The sequence below is a fragment of the Felis catus genome, chromosome B2 (genome assembly GCF_018350175.1).
Source record: "Felis catus isolate Fca126 chromosome B2, F.catus_Fca126_mat1.0, whole genome shotgun sequence".
Taxonomy (NCBI): domain Eukaryota; kingdom Metazoa; phylum Chordata; class Mammalia; order Carnivora; family Felidae; genus Felis; species Felis catus.
This window is the reverse complement of record NC_058372.1, coordinates 22,320,300-22,345,742: the sequence shown is the minus strand read 5'-3', so window position 1 is coordinate 22,345,742 and position 25,443 is coordinate 22,320,300. Positions and strand designations below refer to the sequence as shown.

The 25,443-nt window shown below is 39.3% G+C and overlaps 1 protein-coding gene across 3 annotated transcripts in view; it reads right to left on the bottom strand.

Moving 5' to 3' along the window:
- F13A1 (coagulation factor XIII A chain) overlaps window positions 1–25,443 on the bottom strand; it is a 251,473-nt gene that overhangs the window by 150,036 nt on the left and 75,994 nt on the right. For all 3 annotated transcript variants that reach the window (XM_019830279.2, XM_006931478.3, XM_045057168.1), the window contains exons 7-8: window positions 8,377–8,551; window positions 4,977–5,115 (exon numbers count right to left, since the gene is read on the bottom strand). In XM_019830279.2, coding sequence (XP_019685838.1) covers window positions 4,977–5,115; window positions 8,377–8,551 — 314 coding nt within the window. The remainder of the gene's footprint in view (window positions 1–4,976; window positions 5,116–8,376; window positions 8,552–25,443) is intronic.

Here is a 25,443-nt window from a genome sequence, read left to right as displayed (position 1 = left end):
AAAGAGCCACGTGTTCTTGATGGCATAGAGAAAAGGAGTGGCAAGGAGCTGGAAGGCAAGTTAGAGCAAGTTTGGATATTCAACAACTGTGGTCATACAAACACAGGCTAACTCTGCATAAGCTTTCATTCCTTCCTGCCTGGTTCTTGAAGCAGATTGATCTCTGGTTGTCTCATCTCGGCGCTTTAGACTTTTACAGGAATATCCTTGAGTTTCATCTGTGGGCCAAGGTCATTTCCCTGACATTCTATCTATGAACAGCACAGCCAGATGATTACAGGGGGATAATGACTTTGAGCCCATGGCCACTTCCCAGGTGAACAGCCTTTGCCTTTGCCCCCCTAGGCTTAGAATGGAAGCCCCTTTCCCTCATCTCCATGCTGCCTGGTGTTATATTTTATAGAGTTCTATACATGGTTGTCTCATCCACGAACATTGGATCAAGCTCCTCAAGGGTAGTAGCTGACTAATTTCTCTCTGAATCCTTAGCATCTGGTATTTGGACATATTAGTGCACAATAGTGTTTGTTAAATGAATTAAATGACACTTATTCAGTTAAATGAGCATTAAAAATGTTTTCCAACCAATTCCATTTATTAAGTCCTTGCTCTGTGCCCTGCACCCTGTTACATGCTGGCAAAACAAATGAAAATAAATTAGATCAGACACTGCTCCCCCTGTGGGGGCTGCAGTCTGGTGGGGGCCAGCCATGAGGTGGGCATAGTTCTTTCACCCAGAATCATCAAATCTGACTCCCTGCTCTCCAGCAAAAAGGACACAGGATAAACACTTTCATTTACAAGGAGAAGAGCTGTTCACGGAAATACCTTCGTGACACTAATAAGTGCCACCATCCCTTTCTTTGAAAATTGTTTCCATTTCCACTGTGATAGTCATATAATGAGGTGATCAGACTGAGCTCTTTCAAGGTGAGGCCAAACCGTCACCTTACCCCTGCCCATCAGAGTGAGCTGTGTTCTCCCTCCTCAACGAGCCCTCATATCCCTATTCACTGTTTGCACTGCAGCTAAACATCGCACAAGCATCTTCATTAAACTGTCTGCGGTGATTCATAGATGCCTTCCTCCAGAGGTTACACATAATTCAAAACCCATTGGCACACAGGGGACAGGAGGCTTAAATTGTTCCTTCCAGGATATGTTACCTTGCGTTGGCCCTCTCAGAATTTCATCTGCTACTGTGAGGTCCAATTATTTTGTCCAGCTGTGCCAGTCCAGCTGTGACTTGGCCCCTCCCTCTCCTGAATTGCTAAGAAGGGGACTGACTCTTCCCTCTGTGGGCATCAGCGGTGTGTCCGCTCCGTGCAAAACGGCCCCCTGTGAGGCGAGGCACTTTCGAGGAACGTCTACCATTCAGGGATCTGAGGTAGCAAACCAGGAAGCAGGAAAACAAGCAGTCAGCCCTCCACAGTCTGTGGAGCTAGAGGGAGAAGAGTCAAGGCATGGGCTGAAACCCCACACTTCAGCCACCTTGGTCTTGGGGAGTGCTGAAGATAATATGCCCTTGAAAGCATTCTTGCACTCTCCTTCTGAACCCTTCACACTGGCTTACTTCTGCTCTGGGCACACTGGGCTTGGCTGAGTCACAAGGAAGAGGACACCCTGGGCCACGGGGGCCCACTGGACAAATTAATTCACCACAAACTGTGTACCACCAGGACACCTCAGTGTTGAAGAGATGATGGAGGCACAAGACAGAGATACCAAGAAGTCATTCTCATGGTTGCCTTTAGAAAGAGAGGAGGGGGCAGGGCAAGGAGGGCAGGAATCACACACAAATCAGGAGGTAGTTGGGGCAAGTTTGTCTGACTGGAGGCTGAGGAGGGTAGTGGGTCCAGGACCTTGTGGGGACGGCACTTACTCCTGAGATCCCTGCTAGGAGATTCGTTAGGCTGTGTGTTGTCAGCTATGCTGTACTGGCTTCTCAATGGTCAGCTGATGACCACCAAATCCTCCCTGCCCTCACCTCAGCCTCTGTCAGCCTTCTGCCCCCCCCGCCAAACTATAGTTCAGGCAGCTCCTGCTTCTTACCAGTGGCCATTACTAATCTAAGGAGCAGGCACTGAGGAGCACTGAGAAGTCTGGGCCTAGCACTACAGTAAGTACTTTACCTATATTACCTCATTGAATTGTCACAGCTACCCCTTCAGGAAATGGTTATCCTCATTCTACTGATGAAGAAACTGAAGCCTCAGAGAGGTGAAGTCATTTTCTCAAGGTCACACAGCAAGTAACTGTCTAAGTGAGAGCTTGCTGTGGGGGTGTGTGGAGGTGGGGACCATGTATTGATTGATGTGTCCAGGGAAAGTCCCTACCAGCTTTTTCAATCAAGGAGGGTCTCAGAAATACTTTTGGTTTTATGGAACATCTATAGTTGGTAGGATCCACTAGTGTTTGCACTGGGAGGGTTGGGGTAGACACAGATTTCTGCTTTTGTTTTAAAAATATTCCAAAGTGAAAGAAATAGCTCAGTCATCTTAGGACATGGGACACACCCCTCTTTTTCAGACTGCTTCAATGTGCTTAGGTTGATGGCAACATACCGCCTCCAAGAAATTCCAGCTGTGTGACTAATAATGAAGGCAATAATAACAGCTAACACTCATTAGGCACCTGTTATGCTTGGCTCTGTGCTGAATGAAATAGGAAATTTGCTTTAGAGGAGGAAAGAGGCACAGAGAGGTTATGCCTTGCCCAAGGTCACACAGCTGGTCAATGGCAGAGCCAAGCTTTGGACTCAGACCTTACTGAGCCTTTTTTGTGCTCCGTGGTCAGTTGTGTCCCAGGTTGGGTCAGTGAGACGTTAGTCACCATATATTGAAAACCCACCATGCACCAAGCACGGGGAGGGAAGAGGAGCCTAGGGCAGTGGTCCAGTGGTGGAGGATGGGCAAGGGTCTCCAATCAGGAATCATAGTCCCAGGGTGATGGGACTTTTGTGGAAGGCAATGAGGGAGCAAAGGGCAACAGGGACAGGGAAAGGAATTCAAGTAGAAAGCCGAAAGAGGAAAGGGTTACCAAGAACAAAATCTATCAGCTTCACAATTTTGTGTCAATTTTGTTTAGGGCTACATGGGGTTATTTGCTAGGGTGCCCACTGAGATTTATGATGGGGGCATTTAGACCAAGGAATAGGGAGGAATCATTTCCAGCCACAGTTGGCTACGAGGGCATTGAGTGTGTGTGTGTGTGTGTGTGTGTGTGTGCGCGCGCGCGTGTGTGTATTTAAGGAAAAGGTGTGCAGTACAGAATACCAAATAATTCTCATTTTGCCATTTTAAACTGTGACAACAGGCTTTTGGGGCAGCTATTTTGGTCTGTTTTTGTCATTCCATATACATTCAGGGCTGCTATACTGTAATTCCAAGGGCTTAAACGATGCTTTAAATTGCTGTTCAATTTATAGAGGTGAGGTTTTGTCTTGCCTGTCCTCTCTTGCTTACCATTGCTCAGATCATTCCCTTCAAATGAACTGCACTGTTTTTTATTCATAGTAGCACTCTGCTACTAGTTCGGCGATTTCCTCCTTGCAACATCCTCAAATGAGCGTTTACCAGCACTGGCAAGTTAACGCTGCTCCTACAACTGGGATTCATTCCTGTAACACGGGGGAGTTAAGGCACTTCTAACTTTTAATTTCTCTTAAAATGAGCTTGTAACTTCCTCCTATCCCCATTCGGATGCTTTTACAACTGACAGTGTTTTAGCTTTATTACTTATAAAGAACAACCATAGGAGACACATTTTTGGCTTGGAAATTCCAACTAGTTCAATGCCTGGCAGTTTTCCCCCATGCAGACCTCCATAAATATCTTTTGCATTTGGATTTCTCCCCTCCTTTTAGAATATTGTTTTGGACTGAGCAGGTCCTGTGGACTAAGGAAATTTCTTTGGGATCTTAAACTCCCCATAGTCAGCTTGTGATGAAGTTGTTCAGGGCAGTGAAAGAACTATGTGGTTGGTATTAGTAACAATTTCAACTTTACTCCCATTTCTATTTCTTTTTTTTTAAAAATAGTATTTAAACGTTTTTTTTTTAATGTTTATTTTTGAGAGAGAGAGAGAGAGAGAGAAAGAGAGAGAGAGAGACAGAGCGCAAGGAGGGGAGGGTCAGAGAGAGGGAGACACAGAATCCAAAGCAGGCTCCAGGCTCTGAGCTGTCAGCACAGAGCCCGATGCAGGGCTTGAACTCATGAACCATGAGATCATGACCTGAGCCGAAGTCAGACGGTTGACCAACTGAGGCACCCAGGTGCCCCAGACTCCCATTTCTATTTCTGATTGAAAGATGAAATCACAAATCAAGAAGAACCACATCTTTACATTCCAAGAGCAATCCCATATTGCAAAGGCAAAAAAAAAAAATGTGGTTAAGGATCAGGTGTATTTGCATTTTATTCTGGGCTTGTCAAGTATTTGACCTTGAGCAAATTACTTTAACCTTTCTGGGCCTCAGTTTCCTCATCTGTAAATGGCGATATAATAAGAACCCACATGATAAAGCTGTTCAAAGAATAAGATCCGATCGACTACACACAGATACTGGTACATAGTAAGTGCTTAATAATTGTTAGATATATTACTCTTAGAGTATTGAGAAAGAGAATGCTGGGTTCCCATATGTCTGCCATTCACCATAATATTCTTATACCAAAGTAGAGAGCAGCTACTGTGGGCTCTGGCCTAAAGGCATAGCTAAAACTATGGGCTTTTTCAGTGGTTGCTGTCACAATGCAATGATCGATCTTTATTACTAGAAACGCAAACTGCCTGTTCAGTAACATTTCTCATTCATTAGCTGAAAACAATCTCTGCCAATCAGACATTTCTGACTATGGTATTGAACAATCCTTAAAATAGAATGGGAAGAAACATTAGGCCTAGCCTGTCTTGTGGTAAATGTGTAATATCACTTTAATATGATATCAGCAAATGCCCTTGTAAATCAAACTCACCACACCGAATCCTTGGTGAGTTTGGAGTTCACGTTCCCATCTTCTTCCAGGAAGATGTCCATTTGCAAATTGGCATCATTATCATGGGCTGAGAAATAATTGGTAACAACTCTCGCTGGTATCCCAAGGCATCGCAAAACTGGAAGCAAGGACAGACCACAATGAAACCCATCACCAAAATTTAATAAATACATAGTGAACAATCCCTTCTCATAAGGGATTTCCTTCTTTGCATGGGTTGTCCTCAAATGTTCCATACTGAAGAAGGGGGACTACTGTCAAGCTTTGGGACTATGGAGAGAAATCTTGCTGTGTGATCATTCAAAATAAGTGGAATAAAAGGAATAAAATCCCAATAACAGGGTTACAATTGTTTACTTGCTAATCATACAGTCATTAAAGTCATATTATTTTAGTTCATCTAATGGGACTATGTTGCTGAAAATAATTTAAAAAAAAAACTCAGCTAATAGGAAGCTATGAAAGATGGCCTCAGTGGTGTTAGCTCTCCTGGTTGGAATTTGCTCTTGTGACACTTGGTAGAGGGCGACACTACAGATTCATTTTAATTGCTAGATAATAAATTACCTGGATGCATCTCTTGCCATATGTACCTAATGATTAAACTCAATCCAAATGCCCTCCCTGGCTCCCAGGATGCCAGACATCAGGGCTCATTGAAAATAATTCAGCTGACAATTTTAAGATTAATGACTTGGCTTGCCTTTTTTCCCCCCTCAGAATAGTTTAGCATTTTTAACCAAAGACTATCCACCTCCTTCAATAGAACAACCTTGGAAGTCCAAACTTAAGTCTGGTAGTGCCCAAGTGTCCTCATTAATGGACTTAATCTTAATACCCTAAACAAAAATGATGGCACTTACCACCCGCTTCCTGCTTCTGTCTTCCTCTATTGATTCACAGACCCTATTCAAGGCACAGTTTTACCAGTAATATGATTGGCACCCTAGTTCTATTTCAGGCTGACCACTAATTCCCAAAATGAGGCTTGTTCCAGAGTCTGCCAAACTCATAATGTTAAGGACAGGTGAAGCCTGATACTGGGGCATCAGCAGCGCCTTCCTCCCAACTTCCCTCTTGGGGTTTATTCTTACTGTGACTTCCTCACATTGTGCTTCTGCCTTAGCTTACCACCAAAGCCTGTTTTTAGGAATAGACTTGATGACTCTTTCATACAAAAAGCATAAATGTGGGAATGCAAGCTGGTGCAGCCATTCTGGAAAACAGTATGGAGGTTCCTCAAGAAACTAAAAATAGAACTACCCTATGACACAGCAAATGCACTACTAGGCATTTATCCATGGGATACAGGTGTGCTGTTTCGAAGGGACACATGCACCCCAATGTTTACAGCAGCACTATCAACAATAGTCAAAGTATGGAAAGAGCCCAAATGTCCATCGATGGATGAATGGATAAAGAAGATGTGGTATATATATACAATGGAGCATTACTTGGCAATCAAAAAGAATGAAATCTTGCCATTTGCAACTATGTGGATGGAACAGGAGGGTATTATGCTAAATGAAATTAGTCAGCCAGAGAAAGACAAAAATCATATGACTTCACTCATATGAGGACTTTAAGAGAAAAAAAAAAGATAAACATAGGAAGGGAAACAAAAATAACATAAAAACAGGGATGGGGACAAGACAGAAGAGACTCGTAAATATGGAGAACAAACAGGGTTACTTGAGGGGTTGTGGGAGGGGGGATGGGCTAAATGGGTAAGGGGCACTAAAGAATCTACTCCTGAAATCATTGTTGCACTATATGCTAATTTGGATGTAAATTTTAAAAAATAAAAAATAAAAAAATAATTATTTTTGAAGATGTGAATGTTTAGCATTGTTAAGCAATAAAGTAACAAATATACAAATTATAAATAAAAAACAGTGAAAGAAAAGCATAAATGGATGGAAGGTGTTCACTATTTTATCTGGTTCTAAGCCTGAAGGAATTACGTTGGGATAGTGAAATTGTAGACAGCAGGAAGACACAAGGGAGAGAGGGTCCTTTCTGTGTTCCTGGAGGAATTTCCTATGAGAAGCTTCTCCCATAGGGTACCCTCCACATGGTCTGGGCTTGGGAACGGTGAGGGAGGGGGCTACCTCTAATTGTTATTCCATCATGAAGTTTAACTTCTGCTAGAACATCAGAGACCAGCACTTCTACAAAACTGATACACTGGCCTTTATTTCTTTATTTCTTCTAAATATATTACTTTAGCCCTTGGATATATGCAAATGACTAAGAAAATAATCTTACCTAGTTGAATCCCATAGAAAATCAAAACACACAACACAAGACTCACAATTTCTTTCCACTTGGCTATCACTGACTAATCTTGGACTATTACAACTTTGAGCTAAAACTGTGAGGCTTCATGATCATTTATAAAAAATGGCCTCATCCTGGCTTCCAGCCACCAGTCCCTCCTTGATTTTTCTGATTAAAAGAAAAAATGCTAACTAGGTAAAAAACATTTTTTATTAACGAGCAAGCAGAAAGGACACTCCAACTTGAGCTTAATGTTTTCTCCAAGGCTGTAGAAATGGCAAGTGAATGGAAATCATTACCAATGATGAAGACATACTGAGATAAATGTATTTTTAAAAATATTCACTGAATTAACAATAATGTTGTCCAGATCTAGAGAAGCAAATGCCATTTCAAAAAATGATGCATGAGGCTGAGGAGAATAATTCTGTTCTCATATGTTTTCCCCTATAGATTAGATGTTGGGTGGATTAAAAACTAAAAGGGAAACTAGGGAGTAAAGATTGTTCATTAAGTTCTGATATCTAATTGCTCAGGGGCATTGAGATTTGCATGTAAAAATGGAGATGAGACCACCTGTCACAATCCCTACCACAGTTATGGTAAAAATTAAGTGCATATATTTATAAAACTTCTCAGTGATAAACAATAGGAGAGTAATAAGCATATTTATAACATTTTCAATAACAAATAAACAGTATATATCTTTTATTATTTATCACTTAAAATTTTGTTAATTTAGTCTTTTTAAAATGCGGGGGTGGGGGGGTGGATACTGAAAAGAAAATGGCATATCTTTTCCCTCACAAAATTTCTTTGCCCCTGGGCCCCTTCCTCCCATTTCTCTTGGTGTTGAGTGATGGATTATGTAGGAAATAGTCCATCATCCTTTCTATAAAGATTCTGCAGTCAAAGAGAAACTATGAGCATATTTGGCCCAGTACAATTTAATTATGCATTGACTACATCCCAGAATAGCCATCCATAAATTCTAGAGAGCTAACAGGGGTTGCTAGATCTCTTTGCCAGTTTATAGATAAAATGTCTTCAAGTAAAATTCCCTTTACATTAAAAAAATGTTACTCAATTGGATACTTACATGTGTTAAAGACACCAGCAAAAACCCAGCACTGACCATACCGGACTGGATTCTTAGTACTCTGGTATTCCAACAGAATGTCAACGCTTCCGGTCCAGGCTGATGGGGGGACACCATAGGCATAGATGTTGTCCCAGGATCCAACAAGGACACCTTCATCATCTTTGGCATTAACCTAAATGAGACCATGAGTGGTAAGAAGGAAGAAGGAACATTTAGAAGAGTTCCCTCTAGTCTCTGACATCAAGCAAGCTAAGGCATCCAGTGCCTTCCAAATGTCCTTCATGATAAAAACAATTCCACTACTGTTCCATTCACTGTTGTGTCATCAGGGAAAGTGACACAATAACTGTGCAAGAGAAAACCAAATAGCCAAGGCTGCCTCTTAAATAACATATTATCGAAGTTAAGGTGGTATTGAATAGCAGCTAGGAAGAGTTGTAATGTCTTCACCACATGCTTAGGAAAAGATATGCCTAGGACACGGTCTGGTTGGAGTAGTGAGGAAGAGAGGAAGAGCACCCACAAAAGAAGACAGCTCAAATAGGGATCAAAGAGGGACCTTGACTTTGTCGAAGGAGAATTCGAAACTGACACATGACAAAAGACAGATAGGGAGAGTGGGAGCCTAAAGTCTGATGGTCTAGTGGCTTTTGACTTTTATGATAAATTGTAGACTCTAATGAACTGAAAAAGTAAGCAGATGTCATAGGAACCCTTAACAGTAATACATTAAATTCTTATGAATACCTTACAATGTTTGTTTTAAACAAGTTGCAATAAAAAAGGATTTCCTTTATGATTGCTTAAGATTTGGGTTTAGGGGCACCTGGGTGGCTCAGTCAGTTGGCCGTCTGACTTTGGCTCAGGTCAGGATCTAATGGCTCGTGAGTTCAAGCCCCAAGTCGAGCCTGGAGCTGCTTCCGATTCTATGTGTCCCTCTCTCTCTGCCCCTCCCCTGCTCGTACTCTGTCTGTCTCTCTCTCAAAAATAAATAAACATTAAAAAAATAAAAAAAAAAAAGATGATTAGTGTTTATAGTTATGTTAAAAGATATCTTCATTTACAGGAAGGGCCTGGGTATTATAGTGTAAGTATGGGGGAGACTTAAAAATAGCATTCTTGAATATTTGGGAAAATCTTACTGCACATTCAGACCACAGTTTCTGGTAGCAGCAGACCTCGAGAGCAGGAAAAAAGACATTGTGTGTTTAGACATTAAAATGGTTAAGAAGTAACCCTTTCATGGCCTCAGTTTTTTGGAGGGCACTATTGAATCTTACCTCTCTTGGTGTTACTTTCATCATGTTTAATTATAGTTAGAAGATCGTCTAGGTAAGGAGCAGAGGGAACTTTTCTAAAAACTGGTACCACTTCAACAATGGCTATATGGTGACATGACAAGGGGTTAGAGCCTTGCTCTTCAAAATGTTGTCTGTGGACCAGCAGCAGTATCCCTCCTGGGAGCTTGTTAGGAATGCAGGATCTCAGTCCCCACCATAAACCTACTGAGTCAGAGTCTGCATTTTAACAAAATCCCAGGGTGATTTCGTGCACATTAGCTTGAGAACATTAGGTTTAGTCTATGCCGAGAAGATATTAGCAAGCAATGTGAAATGTATGATTGAAGCAGGTGTGTTTGGATTATGAAAACCATGGAAGATACATTAAAATATAGTGCCTTTATGTGTTCAATGCCTTGCCAGTTAACAGCTCAGCCTCAGCACTTGCTCAGAGCCCTCTCTTAGGCTTACTGAGTTTAGTTGAATAGAAGTCTATTCTCCTCACTAGGTCATAAGTTCATTAGCAATAGAGATTTAAAAAAAAATCTATGTCTTTTTACTTTTAGCAAGAATTGGCAAAGAGTAGGTGCTCAATAGTGGTTGAATAACCACTTGTATATTCAACAAGCATATAAGTATTGTATATCTGAATAGGAATAAGACCTTCTCCCAGGAGAGAAATGAACAAGAAAACAATCAAGTGGAAGTAAAGTTTACTAATGTTAAGACAGAAAGATGTACAGGTAAGGTGGAGGCCCAAAGGAGGTAGTAGTCCGTTTCAACAGGTTGGAGGGTGGTGGTGATTGTGGGTTGAATAGAGGAAATTACATGAAAGCTAGGTCTTGAGTGGCTGAGAGCCAGACAAGACCATCTACATAGTGGAAACAGTTTGAATAAATGCTTAGTGACATGAAACAATATGGCAGGTTCAGGTACCTGTTAGGAGCTCTGCATGGGTATCATGTAAATAAACAATAGCAGATGAAATAAATATAAAATATCAGAAGAAAACATGTAAAATGTGCAAACACCTTCTACTGTGAATGACAAACCTTCCACTGAAATACGAGATTTACTCTAGCACTGAGTATTTGGCATTTCCCAAAGAGGGTCCTTCTGGAAAGTGTTCTCTAGATCACCATTCAATTTGATTTAGATAAACTATTTCTCCTCTTTGATTCTGTCTGGTCAGGTTAAAGTTGGTTGATTTGTTTAATGTAGAAAAAAAGTAATTCTTTCAAGATTTCTGAAGGACCTTGTTCAGCTAATTGCAAACTCATGCCTTTGATGTAAACTTTGACTTTATCATGTAACTCTGTGAAATGACTGGGGTGCAACTGGGTTTAGTCAACCATTTTGGCTCTATTTGTGATCAACATTTCTCTTTGCAGTTGAACTGATTATTTAAAAATCTGTGTCTGTTATAATGAAGCCTGAAGAGTGCCTTGGTAGGCTATGATGTAGTTTGGTCTTTGTGGATAGGCAGTCTCAGGTTTAACTCACATTACCATTGCCTTATCCTTATCCTTGAGAAATAGAATAGGGCCTATGAATCTCAGAGGAAAAAAAGTTCCTAAATTATGGTTCTAATGACTGATTTTCAAACAGATAGCTATTAACTAGGAGGACTATTTATAGCATTTGGCTGAACCCAGTCAGCTAAGGGGAAGAGAAAAAAAAAAAGCTCTCTCCTCTACAGACCTTATAATTGTGAATGCTGAGCTGTTTCCCTGTTGCTAGATAAATCACAACTCTCATTTATTAGCATTTGGTTGGATTAGCTACTGTTTTCTAATTAGAATATTGATTTCTGAGGAGCCTAGACACTGAAAGAGGTAAGTCTTTAGTGACACATGTAAAGAGTTAAAGTAATATCTCCCTCCATAGACAACAAGATACGTTTGGGGGGAAACTTCAAGGGCATGCTGGTCTTTCTTCATGCCACAGTTGACTGTTTTAATACCCTGTCATGAACTCAGAGTTTGACCAGTGTCAGAGTGAAATGTCTTGGACTTGTATCATGGTGGTCTAGGTAGGGGACATTATGAGCCAAGGATTTTGGACAGGGAGTGTTATTCAACTACATTGAGGTTGCACTAAATTGTCCTCCTGTAATATCTATAATATGGGAAAGTGAAAAACCAGGCCCCCCCCAAGTCATTATCAGCAACCCAGTGGCATAACATAATTCAGCAAACTACAAAACCCAGTTCCAAGAAAAATTGAGGAATATATATTGGACTAGAGAAGCAGCATGACTCAGCACCTGACCCTCATCAGTTTCTCAGAAGCCCTACTGTCAAGTCCACAAAATCCTGAGACTTCTCAGTAGTATTTCAAAATCTGTAAAGAAACTAACCAAATTAAAATGCTGATCTTTTTCTTGTTCTGACCAGAACAGTGGAAACAACTGCTGTGGAGAAATGGGTGAGAAATGGTCTGCACCTCTAAAGAGGGAGACATTCTGGGACTACAGTGGGGAAATGACCTAGAGTCTGAAAGTTGCCCTGCCCTTCATGAGCTACATCTCCAATTAGATGGGGTGGATTCTCGGATGAGAAATTTAACAGAACCTTAAAAGGAAGAGCAGAGCTCCAGTATTCTAACAGACTCTGCCATCTCTTCAGCTTCCCTTCCCTCCCCCTTCCAGCTTTTCTCAGGGTACTGGAGAGTAGATAGAATGAAATACATTTGCCTTAAACTGTAGTTCAGAGGAGAAATCCAACTAGTCTTAGATTGGGAAGTGTCAACATTTCACCTACAGTATATTAGAGCAAACAGGACACTTGGAGAAAGTTATGCAAGTATTTATACTTGCAAAGGGGGAGGGAGAGAAGGAAGAAGGGAGGAGAGAGAGAGAGAGAGAGAGAGAGAGAGAGAGAGAAAGGGAGGGAAAGAAGGGAAGAAAGGGATAGAGAGAGGGGATGAGAGACAGAGGGGGAGGGAAGGAGATAAAGAGAGAAGGAGAGAGGGAGGGAGACAGAGAAAGAGGGAGAGAGGGAGGGAGGGAGGGAGAAAAAGAGAGGAAGATAGGGAAAGAGGGAAGGAGAGAGAGGGAGGGAGAAAGGGAGGGAGAAATATAGGGAGAGAGAGCAAGAGGGAGAGAAAGGAAGGGAGAGAGAAAGAGAAGGAGGGAGGGAGGCAGAGAAGGAGGAAGGAAAAGGGGTGCAGAGAGGCAGGAAGAGGCACACAGAGAAAGATGGAGAGAGAGAGGGAGGGTGAGAGAGAGGGAGAGAGAATATGAAAAAAAATAATACATAGAAGAAAGTAAAAGTAGGAAACAAGGAATTTTCTTACAATCTCTTAGGAGATCATAGATCTAAATGAACAAATTGAAGATCAAATGACATCATCATGGAACTAAAAATAAAGTATAAACTATAAGGAACAGAGTAGATATTGTTAAAAAATAAAATTAATGATATAGAAAAAAGCTTGAGATAAAGTAAATACTATGGAAAATATAATAAGATTAAGTTATTTGGAGATGAGGTAATAGTTATTGAAAAAAGGATGATACAACATAAGAATAATTATTATCTTTAAAACAGAGAACCCAATAAATGAAGCATAATATGTATTTATGACATAAGAAAATTTTACCTAATTGAGGAAACATTGAATTTATACTTTAAAAGGACAATCTGAGGAGTGCATGGGTGAATCAGTCAGTTGAGAGTCTGACTTCAGCTCAGGTCATGATCTCATGGCCAGTGAGTTCAAGTCCCATGTCAGGGTCAGTACTGACAGCTCAGAGCCTGGAGTCTGCTTTGGATTCTGTGCCCCCCTCTCTCTCTGCCTCTCCCCTGTTCATGCTCTGTCTCTGTCTCTCAAAAATAAATAAACATTAAAAAATTTAAAAATAAATAAATAAAAGGACAATCTGTGCTCTGAGGTGACTTGATGTAGAATTCTCACTGCTTAGGAACTTTAATTAATTAAGCTATTCGAACTCAAGAATAAAGAAATAATTGTTCAGTCATATAGACAGAAAATGCAAATTAGCAACAAGGGAGGAAATTAGGCTGTCTTTAGACTTCTCCACAACACCATTCACTGGCAAAACACAGTCAATCAATATTTACACAGTCCTGAGAGAAAGAAAGGTTGGCCCAAGAATGTTATGCACAGCTAAGAGGTTCTGTAAGTATAAAGGCAGCCAGCACTCATTTTCAAACATGAAGAATCTCAGGGAATACACCATCCATTATAACCAAACTACTTGAAAAATGATATCAAGATAATTAAAGGCTGAATCAAACAAAGAACCCAGGAACAGAGACACTGTGGTAAGAGATCTAGTGATGAGAAAAAACTCATGTATGTTTAAAAACCTTTGGGAATTATGGTATCAGAATGAATATGAATTTTAAAATTTGATAATATAATGATAACAATATTAAAAAGATTAGACATGAGGGAGGAAAGAGGAGAAGGAGAATGGAAGTATTGATGTTTTAATGTGTTGGTCTCTCTTAGATAATTAACCTCATCTAAAATTAAAACATAATCTAAAAATATATAACTATTCTTTTAATGGTTTTAATAGTTTTTAAATAATCTTAGAGGGATCTGTTAAAAACGGTATTTCTTGTAGTGAAGAAACATTTATTTGAAGTTTAGCAATGTCTTCTGTTGCAATTCAGAGTTTTATTTCTGTGAAAGCAAAACTTAATGATTAAATAAGACTTAAAATTAAATAGAATTTGTGTACACTTAAATGTAATGCTTTTTTAAAATTTTTTTTCAGCGTTTTTATTTATTTTTGGGACAGAGAGAGACAGAGCATGAACGGGGGAGGGGCAGAGAGAGAAGGAGACACAGAATCGGAAACAGGCTCCAGGCTCCGAGCCATCAGCCCAGAGCCTGACGCCGGGCTCGAACTCCCGGACCGCGAGATCGTGACCTGGCTGAAGTCGGACGCTTAACCGACTGCGCCACCCAGGCGCCCCTGTAATGCTTTTTTAAATAAAATAGCACAACACTATTTGGCATAAAGGGAAGCAACAGATTAATGGAACACAATATAGAACACAGAAATAGACTCCAGCAATATAGTTAACTAATTTTTGACAAAGTTGCAAAGATAATTTCATGATCAAAGTATAATCTTTACAACAAATGGTGCTGGAACAATTGGATATTCATATGCAAAAATGAACTTTGATGCATACTTTGTCCCATATAAAAAATTATCTCAAAATGGATCATATACCTAAATATAAAGCCTAAAACTATAAACTTTCAGAAGAAAACAGGAAAAATAATTTATACCCTTTGGTTAAGCAAAGATCTCTTTGATATAATACAAAAAAAAAGAAAGAAAGAAAGAAAAAAGAAAGAAAGAAGAAAGAGAGAAAAGAAAAATGATTCATAAGGATATACTTACAAATTAATTGGAATTCATCAAATTATGAACTTTTGCTCATTGAAAGACATCATTAAGAGAATGAAAAGGTATGTCCAGAGTGAGGGAAAATATTTGCAAATCACATATGTGGTAAAGGACTTGTATTCAGAATATGTAAAGAACACTATAAACTCAATAATAAGAAAAAGAACAAAATTTAAAACCATGGGGAAAATATTTGAACAGATACCACATCAAAGAAGATACATGGATGGCAAACAAACACAACCAAAGATGCTCAACATCATTAGTCAGAGGGAAATGCAAATTAAACCCACAATGAGATAACATTATACACCTGTTAGAAAGTCTAAAATTGAAACTGAACCACTTTCTTACACCATACACAAAAATAAATTCAAAATGGATGAAAGGCCTAAATGTGAGACAGGAAACCATCAAAATCCTAGAGGAGAACACATGCAGCAACCTCTTTGACCTTGGCTGCAGCAACTTCTTACTAGACACATCACTGAAGGCAAGGGAAACAAAAGCGAACATGAACAATTGGGACTTCATCAAGATAAAAAGCTTCTTCACAACAAAGGAAACAATCAACAAAACTAAAAGGCAGCCTATAGAATGAGAGAAGATATTGGCAAATAACATATCTGATAAAGGGTTAGTATCCAAAATCTATAAAGAACTTATTAAGTTCAACACTGAAAAAACAATGCAGTTAAGAAATGGGCAGAAGACATGAATAGACACTTTTCCAAAGAACACCTCCAGATGACTAATAGGCACATGAAAAGATGCTCAACATCAGTCATCATCAAGGAAATACAAATAAAAACCATGATGAGATACCACCTCACACCTGTCAGAAAGGCTAAAATTAACAACACAATAAACAACAGGTGTTGGTGAGGATGGGAGAAAGGGGAACCCTTTTGCACTGCTGGTGGGAATGCAAACTGGTGCAGCCATTCTGGAGAATAGTATGGATGTTCCTCAAAAAACTAGAAATAGAACTACCCTATGATCCAACAATTGCACTATTAGGTATTTACCCAAAGGATACAAAAATAGAGATTCTAAGGGGAACATGCACCTTGATTTCTATAGTAGCATTATCAACAGTAGCCAAACTCTGGAGAGAGTCCAAATGTTCATCAACTGATGAATGGAAGAAGAAGAAGATGTGGTATACACACACAATGGAATATTACTTAGCCATAAAAATGAGTGAAATTTTACCATTTGACATGATGTGGATGGAGCTAGAATGTATTATGTTAAGTGAAATAAGTCAATCAGAGAAAGACAAATATCATATGATTTCACTCAAATATGGAATTTAAGAAACAAAACAGATGAGCACATGGGAAAGGGTTCAACACAGAGAGGGAAATAAAGTACAAGAGACTCTTTTATCCCTTTATTTTTATTTTTTTTATTTTTTATTTTTTTAAATATGAAATTTATTGTCAAATTGTTTTCCATACAACACCCAGTGTTCATCCCAAAAGGTGCCTTCCTCAATACCCATCACCCACCCTCCCCTCCCTCCTACTCCCCATCAACCCTCAGTTTGTTCTCAGTTTTTAAGAGTCTCTTATGCTTTGACTCCTTCCCTCTCTAACCTCTTTTTTTTCCCCTCCCCCATGGACTTCTGTTAAGTTTCTCAGGATCCACATAAGAGTGAAAACATATGGTATCTGTCTTTCTCTGTATTACTTATTTCACTTAGCATAACACTCTCCAGTTCCATCCATGTTGCTACAAAAGGCCAGATTTCATTCTTTCTCATTGCCATGTAGTATTCCATTGTGTATATAACCCACAATTTCTTTATCCATTCATCAGTTGATGGACATTTAGGCTCTTTCCATAATTTGGCTATTGTTGAGAGTGCTACTATAAACATTGGGGTACAAGTGCCCCTATGCATCAGCACTCCTGTATCCCTTGGGTAAATTCCTAGCAGTGATACTGCTGGGTCATAGGGTAGATCTATTTTTAATTTTTTGAGGAACCTCCATACTGTTCCAGAGTGGCTGCACCAGTTTGCATTCCCACCAACAGTGCAAGAGGGTTCCTATTTCTCCACATCCTCTCCAGCATCTATAGTCTCCTGATTTGTTCATTTTAGCCACTCTGACTGGCATGAGGTGATATCTGAGACTCTTGACAATAGAGAACAACTGAGAATTGATGGAGGGTGGTGGGTGGGAGATGTGCTAGACGGATAATAGGTATTAAGGAGGGCACTTGTGATAAGCACTGGGTGTGTATGTAAGTGATGAGTCACTGAATTCTACTTCTGAGACCAATATTGCACTGTATGTTAGCTAACTAAAATTTAAATAAATAAAAAAAGGTTGATGATATCAAGTGTTGGGGAAGATGTGAATGCCTGGGACTCTCATACCCTGTTGGTGGTGATGTAAAATGGTACAACCACTCTGGCAGTTTCTTAAAAATTAAACACACACCTATCATATGACCTGACATCCCTCTCCTAGGTATTTAAGAAAAATAAAAGCTTATGTCTATACAAAGGCTTTTGCATGAACAATCCTAGCTTTATTTGTAAGAGGAAAAAACTGGAAACAGCCCAAATGTCCATCAACAAGAAAGTAGATAAACAAATTGTGGTTCTTCTATAGAATGGAGCACTACTCAGCATTATAAAGGAATACAAACAATAGCATGAATGAATCTCAAAATGAGATAAAGAAGCCTGAGCTAGACAAAAAAAGAGTGATAACTGCATGATTCCACTTATGTAAAATTCTAGAAAATATAAATCAATGTGTAATGACAGAAAGCACAACAGTGATTGCTTGGGGATGGTAGGCCAAGCAGAGAATCATCAAAATGAGAAATTAGAAAGTAAATGTCTGAGGAGCAATAGATATTCACATTATTTTCATTTTAGAGATGATTTCATGGGTGCATCAAAATTATCAAAATGCATTCCTTAAATATGTGCATTTTATTGTAAGTTAACTATATCTTAACAAGGCTATAAAAAGTAAGTGTACTACTTTTTAAACTACCATCTACAGTATAGTGCCATTTATTGTTTTATATTGTTTTTAATGTTTATTTATTTTTGAGAGAGAGACAGACAGAGTGTGAGCAGGGGAGGGGCAGAGAGAGAGGGAGACACAGAATCCAAAGCAGGCTCTAGGCTCTGAGATGGTGATGGAGGGTGGTGGGTGGGAGATGGGCTAGATGGGTGATAGGTATTAAGGAAGGCATTTTCTGTACTTGGGTATATATATATATATATATATATATATATATGTGTGTGTGTGTGTGTGTGTGTGTGTGTGTGTGTGTGTGTGTATCTGAATCCCAGGCTTAGGCCCATGGGGTGTGGTTACACTGGGTTTGTTCATATATGGCAAAGGGCAAAGACAGTGCTCTTTGAGGCCAACATTTCAGGAGCTGAGCCATCGGGGACTGGAGACTGTGGGAAATCCAGTCAGGAAATAGTGCTTTTTGGGTGAGAGGCCCTTTGAATGGTGTGGCTGCAGCAGGACTGGCCTATGCTTTGTTCTGAAGTGAGATTGCCAGTAGATCAGCTACTGTGATGTTAAGGCCTGCTGCGGGCATTGCACAGTAGACCTCCACTCCAGGGTCAGAATAAGTCCTGGGTTCCTGTACAATTCAAAGGGCAGGGAGGGACTTAAAGCATAACCAATACTGGACTTCTCTGTAATTTTGGTCTTGGAGAATTGGACAGATTTTTAACTGATATTGAACAATAAAGAGAAGTGACATTTCTTGATTCTCCAATTTCCAAAAACTATACTTTTACATTTTGTATAATTACAGTTTTTTTCTGCTTCTTTTTAATTATATAAAGGTATTTTTCCCACCCTGTGTGCACACTGTATATGGCTATGATGAAATGACTTTTGTTTGCTATAAACCTATTATATTTTGTTAAATTTCATTGTTAAAAGTTATGTTCTCATAAAGGCTAGGATTTCTGTAAATCTTGTAGAATACAGTTTTATACCTAATCCTGTCTATGACAGTTTCTGGAAGACCTTTGGATATAAAATCTGGGTTACATGAACTAGCTTCAAAGATAGAGAGTTAAATTTGGGCAGGAAAATAATTATTCCTTGAGTAAAATTCTTTCCAGATTTTTGTGAACCACAGCCCCCAGCTACAATCTGGTGGTGATCAATCTTAGCTGTAGGTGGAAGTGGTATAGTGGATGTCAAATAGTACCCATGACATTCTAGGGATTTGCAAAAGTAGCTCAGCGGTCACTGTGTTGGGGGGAGTGGAGAAGGAGATGATTGAGTAGTAGTGGTGTTGGCTTCAGGCACCATCTCTCTGCAATGACAACAGCTCTGCCTTTCTCTCTTTCTCTATTTCTCTTTCTTTCTTTCTTTCTTTCTTCTTCTTCCTTCCTTGTTCCTTCCTTCCTTCCTTCCTTCCTTCCTTCCTTCCTTCCTTCCTGTACTTGGGTTCAAGTGATATTTGCTTAAAAAATCATTCCAAAAAGTAAACTTTGAAAATTCATTCATCTTGTAATGTAGAGATCTGTTACTTGTATTTGTCCTGTTGTTTGTCAAGTCATGTGGTGAGTGTAAAAAGGGAGATGAGCAAATACATGAAAGAAACAGGGTAGTGAGAACTCTCTTTCTTCCTTTGCCTGGATTTTCATCTCTGATCCTTTTGGGGCTTTCATAACACCTCTAACAGCTGGGATTTTGAGTGAGAAAGCCATCTATTATCTCCTTGGCTTTTCATAGTGGTGGGCTTAATAAGCTTTTTTTCTGACTCAGTACTATTAGAAATGTCATACTCTCTTCTTGGAATGCCCTTCCATTCTCAAACCCTTTCTTTACATAGCACATGTCTACTGATTCTTTGCAACTCAGTTGGTTTCATTCTGGAAATCTTTACCTATAACTTTAAACTTTTGTTCCTTAAAACATATTATTGAGAAAATTTAATGGCAAACCATATTCTGGGAAAAATATCTTCTACACACATCTGACAAGGACATGTATTCAGAATATATAGAGAACTACAGCTCAATAATAAAAAGACAACCAATCCAATAAAAAAGTGGGCAAAGACTTGAAAAGATACTACACTGAAAAAGATATATGAATGGCTAATAAATGCATGGAAAAGTGCTCAATCATTAGTTATCAGAGAAATAAAAATTAAAATCCCAATGAAATACCACTATGCACCCACTAGAATGGTTAAAAATTAAGAAAGCTGAAACACCAAGAAAAGGTGGAGCTGTGGAAAAACTGGAACTCTCCTGTATTGCTGCCAGGCATGTAAATGGACCAATCACTTTGGAGAACTGGCAGATTATTATAAAGTTAAACTTACACAGACCCTATGACATAGGCATGCCACCTATAACTACTTGCCCCAGAGATATGAAAGATTAAGTACAAGACTTGTACAAGAATGTTCATAGCAGCTTTATTCATAATGGCCCCAAATTGGAAATATCTCAAATGGCCATCAACAGGTGAATGGACAAATTATGACACAGAATACAATGAAATGCCACTTAGCAATAAGAAAGGATACATTAAAGACACGTGCAAAAACCAATTGAATACAATAAGCCAGTGCCCAAAAGTACATACTGTATAAATCCACTTATGTGAAGTTTAAGAACAGGAAAATCTAACCTATTGCAAAAAAACAGAATGGCCATTGCCTATGAGGGTGTGGACTGACTAGGAGAAAGCACAAGGGAAATTTCTGGGCTGAAGATAATGTCTATATTTTGGTGTTAGAGATTACCTCAATCCAAACTCACTGAAATTTGCATTTAGTATCAATGCATTTCACTGTACGTAAATTTTACTTCAAGAAAGAAAAAAAAAATGAATCAACCCTACCCTATATTGTGAAGCATATAATCACTCTTATGCAAATGGCCTTTGGTATATTTACTCAACACAAGCTCTGACAGGGGTAGGTAATTAGTTTCATTTTTCATGAAATCCTTTACAACTAGAGATTATTAACCTTGTCTCCCTTAGTAACTGAGGATTCTTCTTTGGCCAAAACATATTTTACTAATTGATAATCATGAGAGAAATAACCAAATGTGGACAAAGAGAGAGATTGGGATTTTAAACTCTTCAAGTGTCTGCTTTTTACATTGCTATCCCACTGCTGTATGGTGTAGAGCTGGTATAGATAAGCCTCCAAAAACATCTGAATGAAAGGAATAGATGAACCAGAAAGGCAAAAAATCAGAGTAGAAACAGGAAAGGAGAAAGCTGTCATGGAGGAGAGAGAAGGAAAGGGTTAGAAAAGAACCCAAAGTGCATAGTAGTGTGTGGTGTATCCTAAAGGCTTTCCTGCATTTTGTCTGTCCATCCTGGCGGTGGTTGTCCCAGGAGACCAGAGCAGCCCCGACTGCACAAGTTGGTGGGAGCTCTGAAAAGCATCCCTGTGTTTCAGAAATTGCCTATGTGATTACAAAATAGATGCAGCATTGAAACCTCATTCCAGGAAGCAATTCAGGGACAGCAGACATTTAGATTGACTATGATTATCACATTCGAGAGATGGTTTGTAATAAATGTCTGTTTTTCTCCAAAAATATGGGGTGAACGGGCATAAGAAATGTAACCTTAATAATTGAGAAATCAAGCTGTTTGCCCACAAATGGAAACTTCATTACATTGCTGACTTATAAGAGAAAACAAATGATGTCGGTTTACTGTCCTCTCCCCACCACCCCCTCACCTAAAAGGGAAGGATTGAATCAGACAGGGCTTGTAAAAGGTATTATATTTGTATCCAAGGAGCTCATGTGATATGGAAAGCAGACAGGTGGAAAGGACAAACCTAGGGAAATATGACATTGTGTATGGAAGGCTGGGGTCAGGCAACCTGAGATCCATTTGTAGTACTACCAGTCATCTTGGGCAAGTCATTTAACTTCCTGATACCTCATTTCTTCATCTGCATGTTGCTTGTCCATAGAATGAATACAATTTCTTAGAAGTGGCTATGAAAATAATTCTGTTGGGTAAATTACACTTTCCTACTGGTTTCCAATGTATTTGTTAACTGTCAAAATTCTTCAAAAAGCGAAAATGAAAATCCCTAGTGAATAAGGTGACATTAAGGTAGCATGTTTGGCTTAAAATCATCGTTGGATGAATGCCTCCCTCATTCCTGAAGTATAGAAATGCCTCCTATGCTTAGGGAACCCTCAACTCCAAATTTAAGGGTTTAAAACAATCTTTTTAGAATTGGTATTTTAGTATTTTATGCTTTTGGACTACAATCACATTTTTCATTAATTCTAACCTATAGATTCTGGAAAGTTGCCATCACTGGGGGCCCTTACTGACTGAGGTACATCACCATTGGAAAAGTTATAAAGAGGCAGAGAAGGCTCTTAACTTTTCCTGCTATCCCAAAGTGAAGAATGTTATTTCTGACATTCCTGGGCCTGAATCATAGAGAAAGAATTAAAATACAAAATCCAAATAGATTTTCAACCTAAAAACTCTGGGTGGGGACTCAAATCCATCATGAATCCTACCTCTGGCAATGGTCAACAGCCTGGAAATTTTAACTCCTAGGCATCTGTAGAGTTAGTAATGCAGGTGTGTATGTGTGTGTCATTGACACTCTTCCAAAACATCAAAAGGAAGTGATATCTTTACTTTTGCAAAGATGGAAGCAAATAACATTCAGTGTGCTCTCACTGATTACCTGGTGGTGGTGATCACCTCTACTGCCATTAGAAGTTCTGATTTGCAATTATATAAATCTTTGACACAAGAATGGGGGAAACTAATTATTACTACATAATCATGCTTTTTTGATAGATGAATTTTTTTCAAGAATAAGATCCACCTAGGGAAATGTGAAAAAGCTCCACAGTGGTGGCATGATGGGGGCAATAGCCATTGAGTACATGGGTCCTCAGTTCACTCCAATAAAGAGGGTTTTAGTTGCTTATAAGCCAAAGACTCAGCTAGATGGGGTTTTTTAAATTTGTATTTTATTTATTTTTATTTGTTATTTATTAAAAAAATATTTAAGCTTATTTATTTATTTTGAAAGAGAGAGAGCAAGCACGAGTGGGGTAGGGGCAGACACAGAGGGAGACAGAATTCCAAGCAGGCTCTGTGCTGACAGCACACAGGGCTTGAACTCATGAATCGTGAGATCATGACCTGAGCCAAGATCAAGAATCAGGCCCTTAACCAACAGAGCCACCCAGGTGCCCCTATATCTTATTTAAAAAAAATAAGTAAGTAAAACTGTTAGGGAACTGTGTTGTGGTTGGTCTGAATGATTAGGGGAATAGACCTCATGTTTTCATCTATGACTTTATAGTTTAGCTGGGATGACTGAGGGGTGGAATTTCTAACCTAAGTGAATTTTTTAAATGTACTGAGTAATCATGCTAGTTTGTTGCTTGAAGAGATTTGCTCAACATGAAGTTTCCAGTAAGATGCCAAAGTCAACAACTAGAGAAAAATTAAAATGTGGTTTTGTAGTAAGCCTCCTGTGGAACTCCTTGGAAAAATATCAAAGGAGTAGTGATGTCACTACTGTTTTTTTACATACATGGAAAGAAAAAAAAACCTTTCTAAATACCAGGACAAAGAGGAGTGGAAGCAAAATGGGTAAGGTAAAAAATAACTCTATTTTCAGTTTATCCGTGAGATCATGTATACTGAGGTATCAGAAGCCCTAAAGTCCATCTCGTCCACAAGGCCTGCAGTCATTCATCTTGTACTGGGCCCTATGAAACTCTAGGACCTCCCTCCAGTTGTGGTCAGTTTGATTTACTAACTGGAGTTCAAGGTATTTTTTTATAACACAAAGGAGTATACCAAACATCGATTGGTTAAAAAAAGTTCAGTGTTGAGTTAGTTCCCAAAAGGCGCAGTCAGAACAGGGTATTAATGGGGATTAATGATGGCACTGTGGTTCGATATTAGCAAAAGACCAGGGTTAAAAATAAATGTGCATACCTCAAGGGAAGCAGGAAAGTCCAGGCTGGCATCATATAAAGACTGGAATTTTAAAATATATAACTATATTGAATTTTTTCCTCTCCTTCCTTCTAAAATTTCCCAATAATGTCACAATTTTATCATCATCATCATCATCATCATCATCATCATTGAATTAAGCCCCTAAAAGAGTAAATTAGCTCCAACTACATTTTCCTGCACTGCTTTTGGTAATTGGATCTTTGAGCATAATTTCCACCATGGAGAAGGGTTTCCATGAATAATAGCATGGTTTACTATTGCTATGGGCCCTTGTCAGCCATGCTTTTACTTCTTTATCCAATATCCCAACACTTGTCAGGCCAGTGGTTAGTCCTGGGAAAACTCCAAGCAAAGCTCGAGAGATTTGGTTTCCCATACAACCCCATGCTTATTTCATCAGAGAATATGCCATGCTGTGTTGAAATTTTCTATTCATCAGTCTGTCTTTTCTACTAAACCATAAGCTCTTGGAAGGCAGAAATTATGTTTTGCCTACAGATGTATCCCACTATCTTTTTAAAAATTTTTTTTTAATGTTTATTTATTTTTGAGACAGAGAGAGACAGAGCATGGACAGGGGAGGGGCAGAGAGAGAGGGAGACACAGAATCTGAAACAGACTCCAGGCTCTGAGCTGTCAGCACAGAGCCCGACGTGGGGCTTGAACTCACGGACCGTGAGATCATGACCTGAGCAGAAGTCAGACGCTTAACCGATCAAGCCACCCAGGCGTCCCTGTATCCCACTATCTAGACTGGTAGATTCTCAACAAATACTTGTTGAATGCATGAGTTAATATTGGGTGTTTTACCACCATAGGCGTCATTATAGCAGTCACTACCACCAATACCACCATCAAGCCATATTTAGTACCTCATCCTCTTTTGGAACTCTTTCCTCAGGGATCCAATGCCTGTAGCTAGTCAGAATTCTTTTATATTTCCACCTTCTTTCGCTTATCCCCTATTCCAAAGTACACTTATTTTGGATGCCATTCCTTTGTGTGTGTGTGTGTGTGTGTTTGTTTGTTTGTTTTCTTTAGGAGACAGCTATGTAATTTGATGTAGTAATTGTGTTATTCGTACTAATGTGTGGGTAGTGACCTTCCTAGGAAATATGATCTGACAGCAAAAATACTATCTAGCCCCTCATTTGCTATGTGACATTGAGTGACATCATTTCCAAGGGCTTCTTCACCTACAAGATCCCTGAGGGTCTTGCAGATTTCATGAATCGGTTTTGTGTGCATTTCAACATAGATTTTTTGTTGATAAAGTCTCAACCTAAAGGAGAAAACCTGCCATGGAGGTGAGATTTTAGGGGTTTCTCAGTGAATAAGCAAGTTGCATCCACAACAGTGGCCACTGAAGCAGCAGTGTGTCTCCCTGGAG